The 20,210-nt window shown below is 45.5% G+C and overlaps 1 protein-coding gene across 1 annotated transcript in view; it reads right to left on the minus strand.

Annotated features, from left to right (window-relative positions):
• Window positions 1-4,340: 4,340 nt before the first annotated feature.
• Window positions 4,341-20,210, minus strand: part of LOC139467788 (uncharacterized) — a 37,963-nt gene continuing 22,093 nt past the window's right edge. Inside the window, exons 3-5 of the mRNA XM_071249295.1 lie at window positions 6,148-6,905; window positions 5,256-5,787; window positions 4,341-5,134 (exon numbers count right to left, since the gene is read on the minus strand). Coding sequence (XP_071105396.1) covers window positions 4,341-5,134; window positions 5,256-5,787; window positions 6,148-6,905 — 2,084 coding nt within the window. The remainder of the gene's footprint in view (window positions 5,135-5,255; window positions 5,788-6,147; window positions 6,906-20,210) is intronic.

Genomic DNA, 20,210 nt, shown 5'->3' on the forward strand with positions numbered 1-20,210 from the left:
CATGGTTCTTGTGAACCTATCCTACACCACAGTTCTTGTGAACTTATCCCACACCATGGTGCTTGTGAACTTATGTCACAGCCTGGTTCTTGTGAACTTATCCCATGGCAAAGTTCTTTTGCACTTATCTCACACCATGGTTCCTGTGAATGTATCCAAGAATATGATTTTTGAGAACTTATCTTTCACCGTTGGTCTTGTGAACGTACCCCACAACATTGTTCTTGTGAATTTATACCGAACTAAGGTTCTATGAATTTATGCCACACCATGGTTCTTGTGAACTTATCCCATAGCTAAGTTCTTCTGAACTTATCCCACACCATGATTCGTGTGAACATACCTACAGTGTGGTACTTGCGAACTTACCCCGCAACATGGTTCTTGTGAATTTATGCCATAGCAAAGTTCTTGTGAACTTATCTTACAACCTGGTTCATGTGAACGTATCTTACACCCTGGTTCTTGTGAATCTCTCCCACACCATGATTCTTGTGAACTTATCCCACACTCTGGTTCATGTGAACGTATCTTACACCCTGGTTCTTGTGAATCTATCCCACACCATGATTCTTGTGAACTTTTCCCACACTCTGGTTCTTGTGAACGTATCTTACACCCTGGTTCTTGTGAATCTATCCCACACCATGATTCTTGTGAACTTATCTCACACTCTGGTTCATGTGAACGTATCTTACACCCTGGTTCTTGTGAATCTACCCAACACCATGGTTCCTGTGAACTTTTCTCACAGTATGGTTCTTTGGAACTTATCTTACACCCTGGTTCTTGTGAACGTACCCAACAACATGGTTCTTGTGAAGTTATCAAGAACCAAGGTTCTTGTGAACATATCTTACACCCTGGTTCTTGTGAATGTATCCCACACCAAGGTTCTTGCGAACTTATCCAACACCAATGTTCTTAGCCCACATCATGACGTCAATGTTTGTAAGAACATACCACGCGGGGGTACATTGACAACTCATTACGCATCTGAGAACAAACGCCGCGTCACAGTTCGTAACAACTCGCCACACGCCACACAGCATGCATTTGGTCAGGAAGACCTTCGTGATACTCGCTCATAAGTCATACGTCAAACGGAGGGCATGTTTCCTGAGAACCTTGGTTCTATATTCTATTCTCTTTACAGGACGTAATTCCGGACGACAGAAGGAAGCGTGTAATTGGTAGCTTGTTATACATTCCACATTAGAGATAAAACCTGCACGTCGCACAACGCCGCCCAGTGGGAGGGGGATGCTCTGGAGCAGCATCTCATAACGGGTACAGATGCTGGATATGATGGCGACCAGCGATACCTCTCCCCCGCGGACAGACGACGCTGACAAACTAAACGTCTGCGTCTGTATGGTGTATAAGGCTCATCACCAACACCATCGACTACGGCAGCGGAAGCAACGTTGGAGACAGAAGCGTCTGTTTTCTCCTGCTCAGCTCCGTACACAACCCACGGTTTCTGTTTAAAATGGGCTGCGGATATGTACATGATAATAATGCACCTTGATAGGTATCAGTGCGTGGTGCGAGCATGTTGCGACATGAAACTTCCATGGAATTAACTTTTCAAAAACTACTGGTTGGTGAGAAAGGTCAACTGATTTGGGGGTGGTTAAAACGTTTTCTCGTCACGACGAAGACCCAGGTTCGATTACCGATATGGATACAATGAGTGAAGCCCATTTCTGGTACCCCCGCCATGATATTTCTGGAATATTGCTAAAAGCGGCGTAAAACCATACTCACTCACTCCACTGATTTGATTTAAAAGTCGGGAATGTTTTCAGATTCAATAAAATTTAGTGATGTTGATATTAATTAAATTCACAATGCACATCTACAGGGCTTCAGGACGTATCCTTCTATTTACACACCGCTAGCTACAACCTCGTCGACGATGATGAACATATGTTACATTGCCATGCAATAGAGATACGAACAAAAGCTCTCATGTAAACTGTTTTGTTGTTGACATCAAGTTAATCACCCATTAATAGTCATGCGGCCGTTCTAAAAGCCGACGTATATTTTTCATGGATGAGATACGTTGACTATTTTCCTAAGCGTTGTGCCTGACACCGACCCACATAAACACCGCAGCAGCCTCTCACCTGTAATGGTGGAGAAATCAAGTGTTATAACTCGTGCTTAACCTCTGATGCTGCACTGATCCTTTCATCTTACCGAGCAAGTATCTATTTAGTTAATGCACACACTTTACCGTGCATAGTTTATGAGCGCGCGCTTGTGGCACTTCTCAGCAATACTGTTTTCTGATCCTCACCTTAAGCTGAGACGAAGCCCGTTATCGGGTCCAATGCAGTCATGCATATGCCGTTAAGATGTGAATGAATGCATCATACTGTTGTCTTGTCACCCATGACGTCACAAACGACAGGGGTAACAACTGCGCCTGACATGAATGTGTCTAATTACTTTGACCGTATCTCCTCCGCTAATTTACTTGTTACAAATGCGCCGCAATGCTTAAATCGGTTAATCGTCAATGCGCACCTCATATCTATGGAATATTGTAAGGGACATTCTCGCGATCTCGCATTTCTCGCAATCTCGATCTTGTGAAACGAGTTAAATATGCCCAAAGTGCGTGAACGCGAGATTTGCCCAAAATCTGAGTTCTCGCGATTTCGCATTCTCGTGTTTTTGGTACATAGCTCTTTTGGTCAAAAGTCGACAACGCGAGAATGCGACTCAATCAATCAGTTTATTCGGTAATAAGGCCTCAGGCGCACGTACATATATATACAAATTAGTTTCAAATCAAGTGCTGCATGAAATAATATTTACAGGTAAGAAGAACGAAGACAGATAGCATTTTTAACATAATTGGCTAAGTTCTCAAGGCGGTTTACATCAGAAGAGTTTAACATTCTAACCAGTGTGTCTTTACGACTATTGCCAGTAATGAAGTCAATGCGACTGTTGGCCATGATGTAAAATCTCGCAATCTCGCAATCTTGACTTGGCAAATTAGGCCACAAAACACGAAATAGCGGGAGAATGCAACATTTCATTTTCTAGCGATATCGCGTTCTTCCACTTTTGGCATATTTAACTCGTTTCCAAAGGTTGAGATCGCGAGAATATCCCTTACGGTATTCCATACATATCAGGTGGTTTGTTTGTTTCTTGTTTAACGCTGCACTAAGCAATATTCCAGCTACATGACGGCGGTCTGTAAATAACCTTTCCTGAAACAGACAATCCAGTGACATTTGATCGCAGTCGATCCTCACAATTGGGATACGATGACATAGTCGCCTCTTAAGACAAGCATGGGTTGCTGGGGCCATATCAGGTGGAGAAATGAGTCGCTCTTATCGTCAGTTGAATATAGCTTAAGGTCGTGATGAGAGAGTGAGTATAGTTTTACGCCACTTTTAGCAATATTCCCGCAATATCACAGCGGGGGACACCAGAAATTGGCTTCACACATTGCACCCATGTCTGGAATGAAACCCGGGTCTTCGGAGTGACGAGCGAACGTTTTAACCACTAGGCTACCGGACCGCCCCTTATTTAAGATGATATGAACATAGGATTTTACATATTTGGGCAGTGACCCTCTTAAGGTCCAGAAGCAATATGACGTCATTTAATTAAGTATGACACTGGACGTATTAAAGTGGGACATACCCCGCGACACTTTGATGAGTGTTACTTGAAAGTTACACACTGGGGTACTTTGATGTGTTTGACACACTGATATTTTGTTTCACATCAGTCACTGGGCTACTATATCCCGTTACAGACTTGTTTACATGTCATGGCTCGGACCCGATGTGGGCTGTATCCAACATTCTGTGGTACTTTAAACATTGAAGAAACTGTAGCTGGTGATGGAGGGCGTTTACAAGAGTTGCTAAATCACGGCGCGTATGACAATATACGTTGTTAGCCAACGGTATGCGCAACATGCAGCTAGATGAAATAGATGGATGTGCATAATCTACATTTCTGGACTGAGTTACATTTAACAAAAATGCACATGTAGTGTTTAAATGTAGCTTCAAGGGCAATAGTTTCAACAGTCTGAACACTCCACTTTAAGTGCGATAGCGGGAGCGCCGTGCTCTGTGATCTGACATCAGTGCGTCCGGTATGTCTCAGATGTGAAGAGTCTCCAGTTTCGCCATACAGACAATGATAGAACCAACACATTCTCCTCATTACATCGCCATGGTCCAAGTAGGCATTTGTCATTATGCTTTTTGGGAAACCCTTGTTTAATGAAGTATTTCACGAGCAACTGACGCTCTCGAAGAGTTTGTAAGAATAAAGTTTAACTTACAAGTTTATAGTCGTGTTTCTTCCTGGCGTAAAGAGGGTGATGGAAGTAGGTCTTGCTGCAGAGAGGTGACTGTCGTAGTGAGGTGGGGAAACTGTGGGTGACTCGTGACTCGTGGACAGATGGTGTGGGTGCTGTGGATGTTGTGGGTGTTGTAGGTGGAGTAGGTGTTGTGGATGTAGTGGGTGTTGTGGGTGGAGTTTGTGGAGTGGTTGTTGTAGGTGGAGTGGGTGGAGCGGATGGAGTGGACGTTGTGGGTGTTGTGGGTGGAGTTGGTGGAGACGGACGGAGTTGTTGGAGTGGGTGAAGTGGGTGGAGTTGGTGGAGACGGATGGAGTGGGTGTTGTGGGTGGAGTTGGTGGAGTTGGTGGAGTGGGTGGAGACGAATGGAGTGGTTGGAGTGGGTGGAGTGGGTGGAGTGGGTGGAGTGGGTGGAGTTGGTGGAGTGGGTGGAGTTGGTGGAGACGGATGGAGTGGGTGGAGCGGATGGAGTGGGTGGAGTGGGTGGAGCGGGTGGAGTGGGTGGAGAGGATGGAGCGGGTGGAGTGGATGGAATGGGTGTTGTGGGTGGAGTGGGTTTTGTTGGTGGAGTGAGTGGAGTTGGTGATGTGATTGGAGTGAATGGTGTTGGTGATGTGATTGGAGTGGGTGAAGTTGGTGGAGTGGATGGAATGGGTGTTGTGGGTGGAGTGGGTGTTGTGGGTGATGTTGGTGATGTAGGTGGACTGGGTGGAGTGAGTGCTGTGGGTGTTATGGTTGGAACGGATGAAGTTGGTGATGTCTTTGTCGTGGGTGTAGTAGCTGGAGTGGGTGATGTGAGTGTCGTGGGTGTCGTGGCTGGAGTTGGTGGTGTGGGTAGAGTGGGTAGAGTTGTTGGTGTTGGTGCTGTGGTTGAAGAGGGTGGAGTGGCTGGAACGGAAACAGTGAGTGGAGTAGGTGGAGTAGGTGTTATAAGTGGAGTAGGTGTTGTAGGTTGAGTGGGTGGAGTTGGTGTTGTGGGTGGAGCGGATAAAGTGGTTGGCGTGGGTGGGGCGGTCGGAGTGGGTGGAGTGGATGGAGTGGGTGGAGACGGATGGAGTGCGTGTTGTGGGTGGAGTGGAAGGAGTTGGTGTTGTGGGTGGAGTGGATGGAGTGGATGGAGTTGGTGTTGTGGGTGGAGTGGATGGAGTTGGTGTTGTGGGTGGAGTGGATGGAGTTGGTGTTGTGGGTGGAGCAGATGAAGTGGGTGACGTATTTGTCGTGGGTGACGTATTTGTCATGGGTGTCGTGGGTGGAGTTGATGGAGTTGGTGTTGTCGGTTGAGTGGGTGTTGTGGGTTGAGTGGTCGGAGTTGGTGGAGTGGGTTGAGTGGGTTGAGTGGGTTGAGTGGGTTGCGTGAGTGGAGAGGTTGGAGTGGCTGGAGTGGGTGAAGAGGGTGGAGTGGGTGGAGCGGATGAAGTTGGTGGAGTTAGTGGCTGGAGTTAGTGGATAGGGTGGAGTGGTCGGAGTAGGTGGAGAGAGTGTTGTGGGTGGAGTGGGTGTTGTAAATGGAGTGGGTGGAGAGGGTGTTCTGGTCGGAGTTGGTGGTTTGGGTATTGTGGATGGAGTGGATGAAGTTGGTTGAGTGGGTTGAGTGGGTTGAGTGGTCGGAGCGGGTGTTGTGTGAGGAGTGGGAGGGGTGGGTGGAGTGGGTGGATTGGGGGGACTAGTCGGAGTTGGTGGAGTGGGTGTTGTAAGTGGAGCGGGTAGAAAGGGTGTTTTTAGGGTGGAGTGGATGGAGTGGGTGTTGTGGGTGGATTCGGTGGAGTGGTCGGAGTGGGTGGGGTGGGTGGCGCGGATGGAGTGGGTGTTGTGGGTGGAGTGGGTGTTGTAAATGGAGCGGATGGAAAGGGTGTTGTGGGTGGAGTTGGTGGAGTGGGTGGTGTGGATGGAGCGGATGAAGTTGATGGAGTGGGTGGAGTGGAAGGCGTGGTCGGAGTGTGTGGAGTGGGTGGAGTGGGTGTTGTGGGTTGAATGGGTGGAGTGGTCTGAGTGGGTGTTGTGGGTGGAGCGGATGAAGTGGATGTTGTGGTTGGGGTGGATGGTGTGGGTGAAATGGGTGTTGTTGGTATTGTAGGTGGAATGGGTCTTGTAGGTGGATTTGGTGGAGTGGGTGATGTAGATGAAGCGGGTGTCGTGGGTCTTGTGGGTGGAGTGGGTGTTTTGAAAGGAGTAGGTGTATTCTGGGTGGTGTAGGTGTCGAGGGTGTCGTGGGTGTCGTGGGTGGAGTGGGTGTTGTGGCTGGAGCGGTTGTTGTAGGTTGAGTAGGTGTTGTAGGTGGAGCAGATGGAGTGGGTCGAGTGGGAGGAGTGGGTGTTGTGGGTGTCGAGGGTGTAGTCGGTTTTGTGGCTGGAGTGGCTGTTGTAGGTGGAGTGGGTGTTGTAGGTGGAGTGGGAGGAGTGGGTGTTGTAGGTGTTTAGAGTGTTGTAGCTGGAGCGGTTGTTGTGGGTGGCGTGGGTTGAGTTGGTGGTGCGGGTGTTGTTGGTGGATTGGGTGGAGTGGGTGGAGCGGATATTTTGGGTCTTGTGGGTGGTGTAGGTGATGTAGCTCGCCACTGGAGGCAGAATGTTAGAAGGGAGTAACAAGCCCACTGGTTATTGGCAGGTTTGTTTTAGAAGGATATAACACGCCCACTGGTGACTGGAAGGAGGTTGTCAGAAGGGAGTAACAAGCTCACTGGTGACTGGAAGGAGGTTGTCAGAAGGGAGTAACAAGCTCACTGGTGACTGGAAGGAGGTTGTCAGAAGGGAGTAACAAGCTCACTGATTACTGGAAGGAGGTTGTCAGAAGGGAGTAACAAGCTTACTGGTGACTGGACGGAGGTTGTCAGAAGGGAGTAACAAGCTCACTGATTACTGGAAGGAGGTTGTCAGAAGGGAGTAACAAGCTCACTTGTGACTGGAAGGAGGTTGTCAGAAGGGAGTAACAAGCTCACTGGTAACTGGAAGGAGGTTGTAAGACGGATGTAACAAGCTCACTGGTTACTGCAAGGAGGTTGTCAGAAGGGAGTAACAAGCTCACTGGTAACTGGAAGGAGGTTGTCAGAAGGGAGTAACAAGCTTACTGATTACTGGAAGGAGGTTGTCAGAAGGGAGTAACAGGCTCACTGGTAACTGGAAGGAGGTTGTAAGACGGATGTAACAAGCTCACTGATCACTGGAAGGATCGTAAGACGAATGTAACAAGTTTACCAAGGACTGGATGGAGGTTTCATAAGGGAGTAACAAGCTCACTGATTACTGGAAGGAGGTTGTCAGAAGGGAGTAACAAGCTCACTGGTGACTGCAAGCAGGTTGTCAGAAGGGAGTAGCACGCCCACTGGTTACTGGAAGGAGGTTGTCAGAAGGGAGTAACAGGCTCACTGGTTACTGCAAGGAGGTTGTCAGAAGGGAGTAACAAGCTCACTGGTAACTGGAAGGAGGTTGTCAGAAGGGAGTAACAAGCTCACTGGTAACTGGAAGGAGGTTGTAAGATGGATGTAACAAGCTCACTGATTACTGCAAGGAGGTTGTCAGAAGGGAGTAACACGCCCACTGGTTACTGGAAGGAGGTTGTCCGAAGGGAGTAACACGCCCACTGATTACTGCAAGGAGGTTGTCAGAAGGGAGTAACAAGCTCACTGGTTACTGGAAGGAGGTTGTCAGAAGAGAGTAACAAGCTCACTGGTAACTGGAAGGAGGTTGTCAGAAGGGAGTAACAAGCTCATTGGTGACTGGGAGGAGGTTGTCAGAAGGGAGTAACAAGCTCACTGATTACTGGAAGGATCGTAAGACGGATGTAACAAGCTCACTGGTTACTGCAAGGAGGTTGTCAGAAGGGAGTAACAAGCTCACTGGTAACTGGAAGGAGGTTGTCAGAAGGGAGTAACAAGCTCACTGGTAACTGGAAGGAGGTTGTCAGAAGGGAGTAACAAGCTCACTGGTTACTGGAAGGAGGTTGTCAGAAGGGAGTAACAAGCTTACTGATTACTGCAAGGAGGTTGTCAGAAGGGAGTAACAAGCTCACTGGTAACTGGAAGGAGGTTATCAGAAGGGAGTAACAAGCTCACTGGTTACTGGAAGGAGGTTGTCAGAAGGGAGTAACAAGCTTACTGATTACTGGAAGGAGGTTGTCAGAAGGGAGTAACAAGCTCACTGGTGACTGGAAGGAGGTTGTCAGAAGGGAGTAACAAGCTCACTGGTAACTGGAAGGAGGTTATCAGAAGGGAGTAACAAGCTCACTGGTTACTGGAAGGAGGTTGTCAGAAGGGAGTAACAAGCCTACTGATTACTGGAAGGAGGTTGTCGGAAGGGAGTAACAAGCTCACTGGTGACTGGAAGGAGGTTGTCAGAAGGGAGTAACAAGCTCACTGGTGACTGGAAGGAGGTTGTCAGAAGGGAGTAACAAGATCACTGGTAACTGGAAGGAGGTTGTCGGAAGGGAGTAACAAGCTCACTGGTAACTGGAAGGAGGTTGTAAGACGGATGTAACAAGCTCACTAATTACTGGAAGGATCGTAAGACGGATGTAACAAGTTTACTCAGGACTGGATGGAGGTTTCATAAGGGAGTAACAGGCTCACTGATTACTGCAAGGAGGTTGTGAGAAAGATGTTAAAAGTTTACTGGGGACTGGAGGTTGTCAGAAGGATGTAACAAGCTCATTGGTTTTGACCCAACTACCAACAGACAGTGCATGAAAGCGGAAGTTATTGAATGGGTGGTAATCGATGGTCTGATCAACAGAGAGATATCCTGTCCATCAACATAGGTCAATAGATGACTTATTCAGGTCAGTTGTGTGTCAGTTTACAGTAGGATATTAGTTGCGCCCTGTGATCACGTGACGACTAGTTGTCAGAAACAAGGCAGTCAGGCTAGAGATCTAGCCATCTGACCAGACGCGTTAATAAACCCTGGACTCTAGCTTGAGCACGTCTGCGAACAGAGCATAGTTTGTAGCAATTCCGCCCCGGAAAACACCACTTCCTGTGTGTTGTCCCGGAAGTGAAAGGCGTCGTCTTCTCCCTTGTGTCGTGTCAGTGTTGTGATGACGGAAGCTACAAACGGTCAGGGAATGTGTGTAGGCACAGAGTAACCCCACACGTGGAGACGAGGGGAGGGGGTTTGAGGGGCGGCCGGCTGGGGCAACATGAACCACGCAGACCAACACAAACTGGTGTTTGAAGATGTAATTGAAATCAGTTATCTGAGAACACTCGAGACGATCACTCTGAATAACGTCCGATTTCCTGACATTGGCTTAATTTAGAGCTACAATTGGATCTAAACCATTTACCGCCCAGGGCTAAATACTGTGTCTAGAGAAGGCAGCGAGCCCCACCAGTTACTCCAATATACACGTCAATTTAATGACATAGTTAACGCCCGACAGAACGATTTATTTGAGAGCCTCTCGATTATGATGCAGTTTTATGGCCACTGTCACGAAATCTGATAGCTTTTGTGTGAACGTTGTGTCTTCTTTAAACGATGTTATTTCCATTAAACAGATACATCTTCACTTGCTTACCTCAAGAGTGTGATCCTCAGGATGTGTGTTAGTATTGACCTGTACATGATGGTATCTCGTATATACAAAAGGCTGCATTGTCCTGTATATGATGGGGTCTGGCATCTACACAAGGCTGCATTGTCCTGAAAATGATCGTATCTCGTATATCCACAAGGATGTGATGTCCTGTATACATGATGGTATCTCGCATCTACACAAGGATGAGATGTCCTGTATGCATGATGGTATCTCGCATCTACACAAGGATGTGATGTCCTGTATACATGATGGTATCTTGCATCTACACAAGGATGTAATGTCCTGTACATGATGGTATCTCGCATCTACACAAGGATGTGATGTCCTGTATACATGATGGTATCTTGCATCTACACAAGGATGTAATGTCCTGTACATGATGGTATCTCGCATCTACACAAGGATGTAATGTCCTGTATGCATGATGGTATCTCGCATCTACACAAGGATGTAATGTCCTGTACTTGATGCTATCTCGCACCTACACAAGGATGTAATGCCCTGTATACATGATGGTATCTTGCATCTACACAAGGATGTATTGTCCTGTATACATGATGATATCTTGCATCATTCAATCACGAGCAGTATCCTGCACTCCTCCTTCTCTCATCGCGACCAGTATCTTGCATTCCTCCTTCTCTCATCACGACCAATATCCTGCATTCCTCCTTCACTCATCACGACCAATATCCTGCATTCCTCCTTTTCCCTTCACGACTAGTATCTTGCATTCCTCATTCTCTCATCACGAGCAGCATCCTGCATTCCTCCTTCTCTCATCACGACCAGTATCCTGCATACCTCCTTCTCCCATGACGACCAGTATCCTGCATTCCTCATTCTCTCATCACGACCTGTATCCTGCATTCCTCATTCTCTCATCATGAGCAGCATCCTGCATTCCTCCGCCTCTTATCACGACCAATATCCTGCATTCCTCCTCCACTCATCACGAGCAGTATCTTGCATTCCTCTTTCTCTCATCACGACCAGTATCTTGCATTCCTCCTTTTCCCTTCACGACCTGTATCCTGCATTCCTTCTTCTATCATCACGACCTGTATCCTGCATTCCTCCTCTTCCCTTCACGACCTGTATCCTGCATTCCTCCTTTTCCCTTCACGACTAGTATCTTGCATTCCTCATTCTCTCATCACGAGCAGCATCCTCCTTCTATCATCACGACCTGTATCCTGCATTCCTCATCTTCCCTTCACGACCTGTATCCTGCATTCCTCCTTTTCCCTTCACGACTAGTATCTTGCATTCCTCATTCTCTCATCACGAGCAGCATCCTGCATTCCTCCTTCTCTCATCACGACCAGTATCCTGCATACCTCCTTCTCTCATCACGACCTGTATCCTGCATTCCTCATTCTCTCATCATGAGCAGCATCCTGCATTCCTCCGCCTCTTATCACGACCAATATCCTGCATTCCTCCTCCACTCATCACGAGCAGTATCTTGCATTCCTCTTTCTCTCATCACGACCAGTATCTTGCATTCCTCCTTTTCCCTTCACGACCTGTATCCTGCATTCCTCCTTCTATCATCACGACCTGTATCCTGCATTCCTCCTCTTCCCTTCACGACCTGTATCCTGCATTCCTCCTTTTCCCTTCACGACTAGTATCTTGCATTCCTCATTCTCTCATCACGAGCAGCATCCTCCTTCTATCATCACGACCTGTATCCTGCATTCCTCATCTTCCCTTCACGACCTATATCCTGCATTCCTCCTTCTATCATCACGACCTGTATCCTGCATTCCTCCTCTTCCCTTCACGACCAGTTTTTCGCCATTCCTCCTTTCCTCATCACGACCAGTATCTTGCATTCCTCCTTCTCTCATCACAAGCAGTATCCTGCTTTCCTCCTCTCATCACGACCAGTATCCTGCATTCTTCCGTCTCTCATCACGACCACTATCTTGCATTCCTCTGTCCCTCATCAGGGGGCGGTCGGGTAGCGGTTAAAGCGTTCGCTCGTCACGCCGAAGACCCGGGTTCGATTCCCGACATGGGTACAATGTATGAAGCCCATTTCTGGTATCCCCTGTCGTGATATTGCTGGAATATTGCTAAAAGCGGCGTTAAACCACACTCACTCACTCCCTCATCACGACCAGTAACGCCCATTTCTCCTCTAATTACGACTGGTATCAGTCATCCCACTTCTACAAAGTAGACCACAATCACGTCTTCCAATATGTTGTTGCTCCCCCCTATATTACACCGGTAGTGCAGTATCACTAACTCGCCTTGTACATGCATGTTAGTTACATCCTAGATTACACCCCACACATGCTCTGTACGTTATTTTCTGCATTTTCCAAGCGAACAAAAAGTGATTTATTGAATGGTATCAGATGATACCGGGATGTGGTTCAATTAAGGAGAATTTTTTTTCTTACTTCATCTTTGTGCCAAGATTACCAGGATTCCTGGCGTTACCAGATGCTTGATTGACGAGACACCTGGAACATCCTCTCAATTCTTCCTCCTCACAGAGTACCTTCCGCCTATTATAGGGGTGATGGATAAGTTCTGAGCCCGACATAGAAAGATTTGACCCAATGACATTCAAATTATTAAGTTTTCAACATAATCCCTTCAACATTGATACACTTTTGCCTCAGTGCTGGGGGGATTTTATCCCAGTTTCGTAGAAGTCTTTCTCTTGGCTGTCAAAAGCTCTCCATCAATGACATCTTCGTTCGAGCCGAAATGGGTTCCGGCTAAAGCTTTCTTCTGTTTCGAAACTGATTTTGGGTCCGGATCAGGTGAATAAGGTGGGTACTGGAGGACTTCAAAGCCACACTCGTGGATTCTAGCCATGGTTGTGACTGATTTGTGCACTGGCGCATTGTGCACACCTTTATTCGGTTTCCAATGTTTCTTCGTCTAAATTTCAAAAAGTGCCGCATGATATGTTCTGTTTATTAGTCTACCATGATGGCACCCTGGGCATCCCAGAACCCACCATTTCCAGCTGAGTGGACAGTCTTTGCCTTCGTTGTTGGCGGTGAGGTCTAATGTTTCACTATTTTGAATGTTATTTGGAAGTTGTGAACCTTTTCTGGGTCAGCATCAGATAGAGCAAGATTATCACGAGACATGTGCCTGGTGCATTTTTTATCGGATGTCAGAAGCTTCCGAACCCATCGAACTTATACTCTCTCAAAGTATCTGTGATAATGGAATGCACTCTCCTTGGAAGTACCTACTGAACTAGCAGCATGACGCTCAGTCATTCACCGATCGGTCATCACCATAGGGTTGATTCACTGGCTCATTTCTGGTGTTGCTGACGTCACAGGCCTTCCAGACCAGGGCACGTCTTCAAAGTTCTGCATGCCACGCTTAAACACTTTAGGGACCGACCATTTGATTGTTTTTAAGATAAACACGTTGAAACAATGTATTTGTGTCCCAGGCAATTTCTTTTTATTTCTACAGTGTGATCAAAATGATCTTTTCAAGAATTTTCGAGAACAATTATTTATTCCATAAAATCCAAGGAAAGCACATCCGTCCCTAATGTTGTACTCCTGACTTCACGGGTGTCTTTCGGAGTTAAAGCCTTTCTTTGTGATTGATCACTGCACTTTCCTCAAGTAGGTCCATTCTTCAAAGTACTCGTAAATATCCGGGGTAGAATAGGTCTTCAGCAACCCATGCTTGCTCACTAACGGGATCGGGTTGTCAGCCTCGCTGACTTGGTTGATGCATGCCACCGTATCCCAATTGCGAGGATCGAAGCTCATGATGTTAATCACTGGATTGTTCAGACTCTATTATTTACAGACCGCTGTCATATAGCTGGAACATTGCTGAGTGCGGCGTTAAACAACAACAACAAACAAATCATTTTTCAAAGGTCACATACACTTGCCTATTGACTTGTCACAGTGGAACAATTTGGTCATTTGACTCAAGTTGTCTTGAATATACCATTAAGCAATGATCACCCCTGATCCCCGGTTACCCCTGATCACCTGATCACCGAATACTCTACTTCACAGTGTGAAAACCCTACTTCACAGTGTGAATACCCTACTTCTTCTCCACAGTCCACAGTCATGTGAATAATGTATAGATGTCAACTTCTTTATTATGAGCATCACCAGAAAGAAGTTACCATCCATAAATTCTCTGCCTTATGTGTATTCCTTCTAAACGCCTTTCAAAGACTTGAGTCCACAGTTAGCTTGTACACTCTAACCGTCTCCATCAGTCTCACTCGTCACTCCATGTCCATCTTACCACCATTCCTCCCAGTTGCCTCGTCCTGAAGATGACGCGTATTGACCCTTCGGAGGAGTTAGGCGATTGCAATCGTTCACTGGGATTCTTAACCGAAGAGTTGGAAAGTTAGGAACTGGAACGAGGTTCTAAGTGTTGCCCATTACCAATATTTCCCATCTCCTCTGCTGCAACTGGCGGCTCCATCACACGCCCGCTACCGCAGTGCTCCATAGCGTTAAGCGAGCTGCAGCAACTTAAGCATCATACCAACCATCATCGCAACAACGGCAGTTTATGCTCACTTGACTTTCTTATAATGCCACTGTAGGCCTCATCAACATCGCTGTCACAGCCGACAGGCGCCTACAACAGCACCTGCCACGGAACGCTGCATCTCAGTGACAGGTGTAATTAGTGTGTTGGTTTTGGCCTGAACCATGATAAGACGATCATTGAGCTTTGTCATGGAGTCGCAATGACTTCATATTGGATGATATGCAACCTGTCCGATAATATCACGACAATATAAACGTGGACCCTACTTTGTAACGTATTTGTGGATTAACCTTGCTTGTGTTCATTTGCGATTCTGCCGGTAGAACTGAGCTGTTCGTCATGTCGGTGGATCGACAAGGACACTGGGATAAGATTCATTATATAAAACCCACAGCACATTGTTATATATGACCTACAATAGTGTGTTGTCTATGTGGCCGAGGACTTAGTATTATCTCTGGAATACAACCATGAAGAGTGTAATATGCGTCTTGTGTAGCATCATCAGGAATGTGTTGTGTAATATCTCTAGAAGATATTGATGATGGACTTACCAATCTTTGGTACTACCATCATTAAGAGAGTCTTGTGTTGCCGGTATAGCATCACGAAGAGTATTTATAGCTCTGGTTTAGAACTGTAAACCCCCCTCCCCACTTCTCCACCTTGATGCCAGTAACTGTTCAATACACCCAAAGATGCCGCAGAATCTTCAAAGTTGGAAAACGTTTGATCCCAAATGGAAAAACTGCATTCGACCGCGTTCACCAAACACTTCCAAACAGACACTTCCCTTAAAACATACGCCGAAAAAACATCCAACCGCAGCCATTATCTGACCTTTGTTTGTCAACATTGAATCATTTCATCTATGCACACCAGTTGATCGAATTCGATCACACGCTAGTGCAGCCGGCTTAAGAGCCTAGGGTCGATACCAAGTGATGATGGTGTTTGGACGTGACATTCAACACATTGCCTCGATCAGATTTCATGAATGACAAAACATTTCTCAGTCAGCTCACAATCCACGTGCTTGGGGAAAGAGCGGGCTGCACGTTGAGGGCGATGATCTTGTATCTTTAATGTTTTGACTTAGGAAATCTCCACCAAACATCAAACATGATGAAGCTCTTGATTACAATGTTTCAGTGTTTGTTTATAAGTATCCGATGTGGTAACAATGTTGTGTTGTGGGTATCTGACAGCCTTACAAGTTCATATGTAAGATTATTAATGTGTTGAAATAAAATAAAATATACACAATATTCACGATATTCATGCTAATGGTTTGAGGTAGAGATGCCTTGAGGTGTTCGCAGAGACATATTATAATTCCTTGTACTCAATCTTAACTGAAATTTAGTCCGTGCCCCATCCGCAAACACAATTAAAAAGGAGTGAAAAGACAGGAGTAGATTAAATCTAAACACTGTTTGTTCGGGAGTTGATGACGATTTTACAACATTCCACAATACCCCCTGAGTGACATCTGCACGTTCACGCCACTTAATGAAATACAAACATGCTTTTTCATTTCAGAAAAGATCAAAGTAAAAAAAGCTAAAAATTGGGTTAATTTGAAAGAAGAAATGTACGTTCATTAGCTGAAGACGAGGCTGTGCCAAAGAGGATGCTTCATACAGTTCTGGGCCTGGCAAGAAGCCTCCGTCAGTGGGATGAAACCAAAGACAGTGGAAACATCAGTGATCTCAGTTCTCGTTTACTGTTTAAAGTTTAATCACCACAGGATTTATTCACTACAGTCTCCCTGTAGGAATGTAGTCAGCTCCCTGTGCTTCGTCATAACCGTTTGTTCTCGTCCTCGCGCCTGCGGATCCTATGCTCTGGGTGTATCCTCAGATGTCCTCATGATTTTATTCACAAAAGGTTCATAAACCTGCTAAATGAGCTCTTGTGACAGGACCTTTTCTCGTGTTAACTATCATTGCTCAAATCATTGTAACATTACACCTCCCGAACCCCACCTGATGCTTACACGATATACGGTTTTCCATTGGACGAAAAGTTGGTCACATGACCGCGAAAGTGACGTTCATAAATGTATGAACGACACAATGTGATGTTTATTCGTTTTTCACGAGACTGTATTCTTGAAATGACGTAAACACGGACGGACTACTTTCACATTCCTCGGGGAATCCCTGTGAATTTCCTAGCATGAATACATACAGAAGCGTTGTTTCTGATAATTTAGACCCTTTAATCTTGAACTTAGTGTTATAGCATACATTGAGACACGTCAGAGAGTTTTACTGCATGATCGATCACGAATATCCTCGCTTCGACCCATCCTAGTGAACAAAACGAAGAAATGCACATCCAAACTATCGCAGTACCGACTCGATCCGTGTCTAGACCCATAGTGACAATCTACAGCAATCTATGAAGTGTATATTTGACACATCTTTATAATCACCTTTCAATGTTCGGCCAACTGATCAGTGATTACTAACACGTGAAACTGCTACAGGTTCATAAACAACTTCGGAAATCTCTCCCGTCACATTTTTCATGTCGGCCATTTTGACGTCTTGTTCTTGATGTAAATGTATTATGACGCGGTGTCACTATGACTGACCTACTGAGGTAGCTCCTAACAGACCTTTCGCATCTAATGATGATATTATGTGACTATATTCGTTGTAAAAACAACAACAAAATATGTCTCTGTAGAACAATGTCAGCATATATATGCTCACGTCACCTCTCTCAGGAACTACTTCATTCCGCGATACAGCTGGTAGTTGTATGGCCGTCAGTGTAAACATGAAGTCACACATACCATATAAATTTGTGTATAAATCTACAACCTTCGAGGTAAAAAATAGTGACATAAAATATAAGAATTGACTTTCTTTTTTGTGTGAGTTCATTGGAATATGAACCTTCAAAGAATGAGGGCCAAACATTGAAGCTCAGCTCATCGCAAGCTCCGACGTTCATACATTTGTGAACGTCATTATAACTGAATCGCATGGTCACGTGATTTGAACGCAAATCTTGCTTGCTATTGTAGCGTGAGCTCGTTTTATCTATGGTAAATTATCACTTGACTATAGCGCAATGTTTAAAAAATCCTGATGTTATACGGACCTACCATGGTCGGCTAATTGACAAAGTCAGTGTGGGAGATGTGGTTGAAGGTCAACCTTACCTGTTTGGATACAGATCTTTTCGATGCCCAACTTAACATTGAACTACTCTATATCCAAGCGTTCCTTTCCGGTAGGCAGGGCATGCTTTCCCCTTTCGCGAACACGTGTTATCACTGATATTCAGTAATCTATTCATATAGTTTTCACCACTATTTTGCCTTTTATGCACAGTGGAATCTGTTTCGGCAGATAATCGAGACTGATGCTCTGGCGATGACGTTTCAGATTTATGTGTCATATTGCTTTGACAGTTTAGGGGAGACTGCTCCAAGGTCTGGTGGGCACATCTAGTCTAGACGTTGTAATTAGTGGGGAACTGACACGTTGTAGCAGCATGATTAGTGTAATCGTTAGATTTTTCCACATGAGAACTTTTAGAGTTTTAATCAAACTTGCGGGAAATGCCATTTTCCCGAGCCTTTATTCCTTCGATTGCTGACTTCACCCACAGCGTTCCCAAACAGAATAGGCCCCTTCTTCTTCAAAGAGACTACATGATACCTAATTCTTGTTTCCACTTCGGGATTCTGAGGAACCGTAACGCATCAGTACCTCATGCTTTCTGGAACCCAAGGGGGTTGAAGGGCCATAAGTGGTTCCAATACCTCCTGGTTGTTTCTAGATGGGGATTTCTGGACACAACCCGCCCAAGTACATGATGCCTGGACCCTGTCATCCTGGGGTATCCGTGAAATAAATAAATTATTGTTTGTTCTCTTCCACCACATTTGTCTTGGTTGGGGATTCTAAAATCCCAAGTGCGCATGGAACATCATGTCCCGACAGCGTAAATCGACGCTCACACTGTCAATCACGGTTGTGTCGTCTAGTGATCTGAACACTGACATGCATAGCTAAGCTGGGGAAACATTCTCTCAACCAAAGTAGACACTATTTATGGATAACAACTTCTTAAATACTGTAAAGGCGACGTTTCGGTATAGATCCTTATACTTTATAAACGTCGCCTTTACAGTATTAAAGAAGTTGTTATCCATAAATTGTGTCTACTTTGTCATCCGTCAACTTCTAAGTAATGCCTGTCAAACAATTCTTTCACTCACCCTTCGATGAAAAAGAATCTATACTTCTATCTATCTATCCATGGAGGTAACCCTTGCAAACGTATGTCTAATACAACTTATTAATTGCAGTGATGAATTGCGTGTAGCAATATTCTAGCAATACAACAGCGGGGGGGACCCAGAAATGGGTTTCACATATTGTACCCATGTAAGGAATCGGACCCGGGCCTTCTGCGTGACAAGTGAGCTCCTTGACTTCTTCAGTGACAGTGACCCGCAACCAACGCCATGTATGATCAATACATGTGTTTGACCAATACCTTGTAGTAACGTTGCTGTATTGTTGCTACAGACTGGTGAACATCCAAAGTCTAGAAGTAAAAGACGGACAGCAACATTTCCAAACTTCACCATTGAATCCTCTTTCATTATGAAATCAATACAATGCTTGTTATCCATTCACTCTGCCAGATATTACTCTTGTTTCAAACAACAATACCCTATCAAGTACGGCCTGGGTCCTAAGCCCACTAGTATTGATGTTCTGGACGCCGTAGTCCGGAGAAGCAGCACTCCCAGGAAACGTCCCCACTCGCCCCCTCATTGCCCACCGAGATACCATGGATGTTTTTTCCGGGATCTTAGTTAAGCTGAAAAATCTCTCAAAGAAGTCTCATCACAATTCTGTCTTCAGAATCGAATTTCCATCGATCAAAAAGCATTTAAAGTGAAATTTGTATTAGCTGACAATATCTGGGGCCCCTTCAAGCATGTGAGTGGGTGCATCCTCGGATGAAATACCTCCGTGGAGGCCGCAGGGGTCGGGACGCAGGCACATGGCGAGGGACGTGTTCATGTCGTCCTGTGCACTGACCGGGGGGACGATTGGCCGCCTTTGATGCTCAGCTTGTCAGTTTGTTCTCTGTGGCTGATGAAACGGACTCCAACTGCAATGTGTGCAATTAACCAATCGCGTTTAATGCACTGGTCTTAATCGCTGGATATTCAGGAAAACTATTGGGTGATAATTTCTTTTTGATTTGATTAACTGTGAATGAAACGTAATATCTGTTTTTCAAAGATATGCCCAGTTCAATTCATTGGTGTGTTTTCTATTAAAGCAATTAGCAACAGATTAGTTCCGTGTGCTTCACATTAGCACAAACAGCAACATATTCTTCAGGAGTGGTTGCGTTAAGGACAAACTAGAGTATCTTACCTTACACATCGATGTCGGCTTCTGAGACCCATTTTATTATTTTCAATGTACCCCTCTTAAATGTAAGATGCATTTATGTCGGCATTACATTTGCAACATACCAACCTCATTTTTGTGTCTCGAAATATAAGATAGCTACGCGATAAATCGCAAAGAACAATGAAGAACGAAGCGTAATTCATTTCTATCATGACGTCAAATCTGGAGATTCGAACATGCGCTCGCAACTTGATGACGAGAGGGGAGCGTCTAGTGATTTGTTCCCCATAGATGTAGCTTTGCTTCGGAGATAAACGCAGTGGCCGACCGATCGCATCCAAAAAGCGGGAGAGATCTGACAGTCGGTATTAGGAGAAAAGGTGCAGGTGATCGAGGTG

The sequence above is a fragment of the Haliotis cracherodii genome, unplaced genomic scaffold, assembly GCF_022045235.1.
Source record: "Haliotis cracherodii isolate W230 unplaced genomic scaffold, xgHalCrac1.p SCAF_2, whole genome shotgun sequence".
NCBI lineage: Eukaryota > Metazoa > Mollusca > Gastropoda > Lepetellida > Haliotidae > Haliotis > Haliotis cracherodii.